At 49.4% G+C, this 7561-nt stretch overlaps 1 protein-coding gene across 2 annotated transcripts in view; it reads right to left on the reverse strand.

Moving 5' to 3' along the window:
* Positions 1-7561, reverse strand: part of ANXA6 (annexin A6) — a 59589-nt gene that overhangs the window by 5330 nt on the left and 46698 nt on the right. Inside the window, exons 21-23 of one of the 2 annotated variants that reach the window (XM_017514991.2) lie at positions 6393-6410; positions 5508-5601; positions 4223-4318 (exon numbers count right to left, since the gene is read on the reverse strand). In XM_017514991.2, the coding sequence (XP_017370480.1) occupies positions 4223-4318; positions 5508-5601; positions 6393-6410 (208 nt within the window). The remainder of the gene's footprint in view (positions 1-4222; positions 4319-5507; positions 5602-6392; positions 6411-7561) is intronic. The other variant, XM_017514992.2, reaches the window with a different exon arrangement.

The following is a 7561-nucleotide window of genomic DNA, read 5'->3' on the forward strand; positions in this document are numbered from 1 at the left end:
TTAGTAGAGATGGGGTTTCACCATGTTGACCAGGATGGTCTTGATCTCTTGACCTCGTGATCCACCCGCCTCGGCCTCCCAAAGTGCTGGGATTACAGGCTTGAGCCACCGCGCCCGGCCTGCCATCACTTTTAATGGCAAAACTGCAATGACTTTTGCACCAACCTAATAGCACTGAAAGTCCTGCACAAATCGGGATAGTCGCCACCTTACTATGGTGCAGCCTAGTGTTTGAGAGTTACTATTTAGAGAAATACTGCTCCAAAGAATGACCGTCCATTGGTAAAATGTAAGGAACCATACAAATCCCTGGGGCTGAGTGTTGCCCCAGGGCCTGAACAATCTTGCAGCATTGGCAGCCACTGTTCCCTACCCTGACCCCAGATAATGCCTGCCTGGTTTCACCAACCCCGCCCTATCTCAAGGCTTAGGGTTCTCTAGCCCTTCGCAGCTGCTAGACTGCAAGGCTCTAGAGCCCATGTGAGGGTGTCTCACCACATGGGCGGTGGCTCATGCCTATAATCCCAGCACTTTGGGAGGCCGAGGCAGGCGGATCAAGAGATTGAGGTCAAGAGATTGAGACCATCCTGGCCAACATGGTGAAACCCTGTCACTACTAAAAATACAAAAATTAGCTGGGCGTGGTGGCGCCACTAATGCCCGTAGTCCCAGGTACCCGGGAGGCTGAGGCAGGAGAATTGCTTGAACCCAGGAGGCAGAGTTTGCAGTGAGCCGAGATTGCACCACTGCACTCCAGCCTGTGGTGGAACCAGACACCAGTACTGGAGCTGGAATGCTGGAATGACTCCAGATATAATGAGGGCAGATGGCAAGAGGCGGGAGTTGCATACCCCAGTGGCAGAGTCAAGCAAGAGCCTCCTCTGCAACAGACTCAGGAACCCTGTGGGAAAGATCACATCACACATCTCCCACCTCCAGCTCCTTACCTATTTCCCTGCTACCTCCCAAACAAATCCCCAGCTGCTTGGCTGGAATGCCAAAGCCCCTGGCCTCCTTTGCAACTGCATGGCCCTTGCTCCCCCATTCCCAAAACAAACTGCAAATTCCTGTGTCCCTCGGTCCTTCCTGGATAGATGCATTTCCTATCTGCCCTTCACTACATTATCCCTCTAAATCAAATCCCATCCTGCAAGTCTGTACTTGATGTCCACATCCCCAGTCATGACACCACCTCCAGGATGCCTCCCCTGACTTCAGACCCCGGGCTTCATCAATCTGGCTAAGAAACACACTGGGCAGATGTTGAGGGCAAACCCTGCAGGAGCCAAGGCAAAGGACTGAAGCCTTAGCATGTTCTCATATAAACATAGAATTAGAAATGAATTAAAGATATAGTTACATAGTTATTCCTATATATAATCATATATAATCACATAGCTATTCATGTGTAATCACAAATATATACATCTATATAATCATAAAATCTTTAATCTTACTAGTAGTCTCAGGTCAAGGAGTATGGGACTGAAGTGGCATTGGAAAAGAGGTGACCCTAAGGCAAGATGCTCTAAGTCCTCTGTCACGCTCGCATAAGGGCTGCTGGAGGATGCCTCAGTTGTGTGACAGTGTCAGTACTGTCAAAGTGCCCGCTGTTTAGCCAGCTAGGGAAGGAGACGTCCAAGATGGCCGAGCCATCTCATTCCTCCGGGGAGTTAGGAGAAAACTCCGCTTCTCCAAGCTTTTGCGGCAGGCCTGACGGCTGCCAGGGAGGCCCACCGACATTTGGGGGCTTAATCGTCTCTCTGTGGTGCTGTGCTTCAGCGGTCACGTTCCACGGCTACTTTCACGTTCCGCTTCTGCACCGGGTTCCTCTTTTTCTTAGAAGATAAGAATTAGTAATAGTAACATAAATCATAGTGACCTTGCTATTTCTTGACAAGTATGAAAAAAGTGCTGACGCCTTAAGTTTTCTCCTCGCCTCAGCTTCTTCAAAGTCTTGGGCCCCCTATCTCCAAAACATGTGATTTACCTGACCCTATCACTGACCACCATGACCTCATCCTACCTGCCCTTTCCCCTATCTTGTACTCAATAAAAGTCAGTGTCCAGGCACTGGGGCCACTGCTGGTCTCCACGCTTTGGGTAGCAGTGGACCCCTGGGCGCAAACTTTGTTTTCTCTATCTCTGTGTCATGTGTCTTTATTTCTAATTTCTCATCTCCACACCAGCAGGGAGGGACTCACTTGACCCTATAGGGCTGGACCCTATAGGCAGAAACTTCTCTCCTCTGTAACCAATCCAACAAGCCTTCCTAAAAACTGAGCCTGTCCGTCTGCCACAGGGGACCCTGATGCCTGCCATGGGACAGAGGGATGTGAATTGGTGTGTTGTGGTGTGTGTTTGAACAGGTATGCCTATTCAAGGTGGGAGGAGAAAGGGAAGAGGGAAATATACAAGGAGGGTAGGAATCTGAAAGTGTCTCCAAAGGCTAATCATTCTGGTGTTAAGAACATGAGCTTTGGGCGTAGGCAGCCTCTGGTTTGAGTCTTGGTTCTACTTCTACAAACCTCTCTGAACTCTGCGTTCTCTTTGTAAAGTAAGCTGGTAAGAGCACCTGGTGAGAATGCAACTAAACCTGTGTGCAACTAACTTTGCACAAGGCTCGGTGGGAAACAGTAAAAGCCAACCCTTGCCCAGTGCGTATTACATGAGTTAATTACACATAAAGCACTTGGAATGGCGCCATTCCAAGTGCTTTATGTGTAATTAACTCATTTCAGTCTTACAAAATCCACCCTTTGGGCTGGGCACTATTGTTATTTCCATTTTAAAAAGGAGGAAATTGAGACACAGAGGTTTTATGACCTGCCTAAGAACATCCAGTGAGTAAAGGCAGAGCAGGGATTCAACCTGGACCCCATGCTTTTACCCATTAGGCTATCCTGTTTCTAGACATTGCTCGCCGGTGGTAAAGGCCCATCACACGCTAAGTAACACCGCTACCCTGCCACCTCGGCTTCACCCAGTCTAAAACAGCTTTCCCCCACATCTTAGTGTCTCTGAAATCAAGATGTGTTTTATAATTGATGGCAATTACGTGAAAATCTTCCACTGACACCTCTTAGTAAGATTTTTGTTTTGCTTTTTGAGAGTTTCACTCTTGCTGCCCAGGCTGGAGTGCAGTGGTGTGATCTTGGCTCATCACAGCCTCCGCCTCCCAGGTTCAAGTGATTCTCCTGCCTCAGCCTCCCAAGTAGCTGGGATTACAGGTAAGCACCACCACGCTCAGCTAATTTTTGTATTTTTAGTAGAGACGGGGTTTCTCCAAGTTGGTCAGGCTGGTCTTGAACTCCTGACCTCAGGTAATCTGCCTGCCCCAGGCTCCCAAAGTGCTGGGATTACAGGTGTGAGCCCCTGTGCCCGGCCTGGTAAGATTTTTTGAAAGTGTATTGATGCAATGTGTTTTACAGTAAATGAAACAAGATACCACTAATAATGAATACTAATGAGAAGAACAACTTCAGCCCTAACCCATATCTACTCGTCCACATTTATACACAGTGAAATTGATATCCAAAGGGGAAAAACTTTTTCAAAGTCAAGAACTCAAATTATATAAGAATAACTAAAAAGTCAGGTACTGAGAGGAGGTGAGGGTGTGTGTGTCATGTGCATCAAGCTTGTGTATGTCTTGTATGTGTGCGGATGTATGGTGTGTATATGTGGTATGCATGGGTCTGTGTGCGTAGTGTGTGAGTGGGGTGTATGTGTAGGTGTAGTGTCTTGGGGGTGTCATGTATGCGTATGCATAATGTGTTATGTGTGTGAAGTGTGTCGTGTGTGTGTGGTGTGCACCTGTCACGTGCATATGTAACGTGTTTTCTGTATAAGCGTGTGTCATATGTGAGAATGTGTGTATGTATAGTATGCATCTCGTGTATGTTAGGGGTGTGTGTATGGGGTGTGTGTGGTGTGTAGGTGCACACACCTGGTTGTGCAGCACAGTGTGCCCCCTCCCCTGCCTGCCCTAGCTTTCCTGGTCCTTCCCCAGCAACAACTATTTTCTCACCCTGTCCTGCAGCCTGGTACAGACCTCATGACACTCCCCCGTAATCACACATTTGGCAGTACCCCTGGAGGCAAACGGTGGCAGTGTTTACTTTCCAGTATTAGCTTAGGAGGCTGCCAGGGTTGTATTCTTCCAGAGAATCTGGTCAAGTTCCCAGTGCTCCCAGCCCTTCCCTTAGTCCCTGCCAGTTACCAATGGCCACGAATGCGTCCCTGACATCCCCAGACATCTCCTTCTTGATGGTGTGCTCCACATCATAGTTGGTCATCTTGATGAACTCCTGGAAGACTGGCCACAAGAGAAGCCCCAGAGGTAGGGGTGAGCTTCAGTGCAGGAGGGGGAGGATCACCCCTTCTCGGCCCCACCCAGCGCCTCCCACAGGCTGTGCTTGAGAAAGTGGAAGGGCAGCAGATATGGCCACAGCCCAGGCCTAAATGCATTGGGCAAGATTATCCTGATAGAGAAGCTGTGACATCAAGGGTGCCGTGGGCTCAGAGCTAAATCTGTCCCAAGTCAGTCCCCGTGCCTGGCCAATGGCCTCAGAGCCTTGGCCAAGTTCTGGGAACCCAGGCTGGGGTAGTAAAAGGAGCAGGGGTCCTAGTCATGGTTCTGCCCCAGCTCACTGAGGGACCATGAGTGATCCCTCCTCTTTCTGGGCCCCCTCTTCCTCTGGTGTCAGCTTGGGTTTAAGACACAATGGTAACACTTAGGAAGCATACATGGAGTCAGGCATTGTGCCAATGCTTTATGTGTGTTGTGTTTTTTGTATCTTTATAACAATCATGTGAGGTAGAACTAAAACCCCTATTCCTACATAAGGAAACTCAGGCGCAGAGATTCGGTAACTTCCCTAAGGTCACCTGGCTGTTGAGTGGGGGACTGAAATCAAGGCAGTCCAGTGCCCAAGTCCATTATTTTAGCCACTATGCTAAAGCAGCTTAAATACTGAGAAGCGCCAGACAAATGCATGTTAAAATGTAAATGTCTCAGTGCACAGGGCACTTTGTGATCACCGAGCACCAGGGTCACTGCATAAGGGTGTGCCCTGGGCACAAGGCAGCCTGTGCTTCAAAGATGTCATTGTGGGTCTTGGGCAGCTGCCACCTCTCGCTGTCTTGCTCCTGGCAGGCATCACCAGTGAATCATGACACGGGGCCCCAGAATCCTTCTTAATACAGCATTATAGGCAGCTACTACCAATCCATTAGAGTTGGCATTCGAGGTAAAATCTAGTTGCTATCCCTAATCCCAGGCATCACACCTGCTTCCATAAGGAGGAAAAGGAAGGTGAGGTGTAAGAGGTAGAGCCAGGACTAGAACCCAGGGTTCCAGAGTCCCTGTCACCCATGATATGCTACTGCTAGGTAAAGAGGAGGTAGGTGGGCAACTGGCTCCTCTTGCCACAGAGAGCTGAGAGGCTCTCATCAGATTCTGGGATCTTCCTGCTGAGCTGGGAAGGAAGGAGGTCAGGCCTCACCTCTCCGGAGGTGGGGATAGCTCCGGGTGCACAGGATGGTCATGAAACGTGTCTCCAAGGAAGTTTTGTCTCCGCTGGGTGTGTCTGCTATTTCCTGCAGAGCCCCGGTTGGGGCAAGGATTTGGGAGGGGGGACATGAGAAAACCTTAGTTATTATTCACGTTCATGTCTTTGCCTGGGCTGAGGGCAGTCAGAAGCTGGGTTCACCCAGCCATCCAAGGGGGCCAAGACTGGTCCCCTCTTCCATCTGCAAGCACGATGGTTTCTGCACTCCCCTCTCTAGTTCCCAGGGACACTGTGAACTGCCGCAGTTGGGCTTAGCACTGTGTACTGCCATCTTAGCCTCGGGGACATAGGACCGGGGCTCCTGGGAGTAGCCACACAGGCACTGAGCAGTAGTGACTGGGAATTCCCTTTCCATCCCTCAAACTCTCTGCAAGCCCCTCTGGGAAGTGCATATGCGGTCAGGTGCAGGGAAGATGGCCTGGCCAGCGTTTCCCCAAGCTGGGTCAAGGGCAAATACACCCGAACACGCTGCATATTAGTGTTTCCACACTTGCTTTCTAGCCAGCTACTAGTTCTATTTATACTGGTATTAAATTCCCCTTAACTCATTTTAGGTTTAGAAGTGAGTCAATTTAAAGATAAGTATTAACAGCTGGTGGTTACATAGCACAAATCATGCCAGAGATGATTAGCTGAAGTTTGGGAAACACTTGCCTGGCCTATCTTTTACCCAGGAGGGTCCTGAAGGGGCCCTGAAGGGGAGAGAGAGAAGCCGCACAGCAAGTTCCCAAATCACTACTCGATTCTGCCCTGCTCGGCCCAGTAAAGGCAGACTTTACTCAGAGGCCGTTAAAACCCAAATGAAGAACAGACACTCACCAAGATCTCAGCAGCCACCTGAGAGCAGGGAGGGGAGAGAGGAGGGAGAGAAGGGAGGCAAGAATCAGACGAGGCTGGGGAGGCTGGTGCTGGGGCCCGGGGGTGCAGGGTAAAGGGCCTGGCTGGGAGTGGCAGAGGTCCCAAGAGACCCTGAGAGAACTCGGGATGCGATGGGAAGGGGAGGCAGGGACAACAGGAAAATACCTTCCAAGACTTTTTGGGCTGGAGCTCAGAATGGGGCTAGGCCTGGCAATAACTGAAAACGTGTTTACCTGAGGGATAAGAGAAAGACACAGAAACAGGGAGTTCTGCCCTTCGTACCCCATAACCTAAAGCAGACTCCGGGGTCGCAGCTTCCGGTTCTGAAAGCGGAGAGAAATAATCCCTGCCACTTCCTTATAGAACCATTGAGATGCAAATGTGAGCAGCGCAAAATTCTCTACACCCTTTAGCATATTCAGAATTGCAAGGCTAGATGTAAAGAGACAAGTCATTTTAGTCTTCGACTTAGAGACGGAAAGACGGGCAGCTAACGCCTTGAGGGGAGCTGACCTGCCTGGGGGCACACAGCAAACAGTGATGGGAAAGTCATTTTACAAGGGTTACTTTTAATCACTGCACTATGCAGAGCGCAAAATTCTGTGGTTAGGACACTAGTTTGTTAGGCAAATAGCTGTGACTTGGAAAGCCTGGGAGCAAAATACCCAGGCTTGTGTACCTAGGCTGAGTATCAATTTTGCCTTTCCCCCAGAAACTCTGCTGACTCTATTCTATCAGATAGACTAAACTCTTTATACACTTCACAATAGCCTATGCTCGGGAAACCTTCCTCTTCTTTTCATTACATAATTGGCAATGACCATTAAAAGTTAAAAGGCACATGCCATTTGATCAGGCAATTACATTGCTAGGGACTGGACTTACAGACAGACTTCCACAATATAATACAAGACTGTTCACTGCAGGATTCTTGTTTCTTTTTGGAGACAGGGTCTCGCTCTATCACCCAGGCTGGAGTACAGTGGCACAATCACCGTTCACTGCAACCTTGACCTCCTGGGCTCAAGGGATCCTCCTGCCTCAGCCTCTGAGTAGCTGGGACTATAGTAGGTGTGTGTCACCACACCCAGCTTTTTTTTTTAATTTTAGTAGAGACAGGGTTTCACCAT

This window comes from Cebus imitator, unplaced genomic scaffold, assembly GCF_001604975.1.
Source record: "Cebus imitator isolate Cc_AM_T3 unplaced genomic scaffold, Cebus_imitator-1.0 Scaffold540, whole genome shotgun sequence".
NCBI classification, from domain to species: Eukaryota; Metazoa; Chordata; class Mammalia; order Primates; family Cebidae; genus Cebus; species Cebus imitator.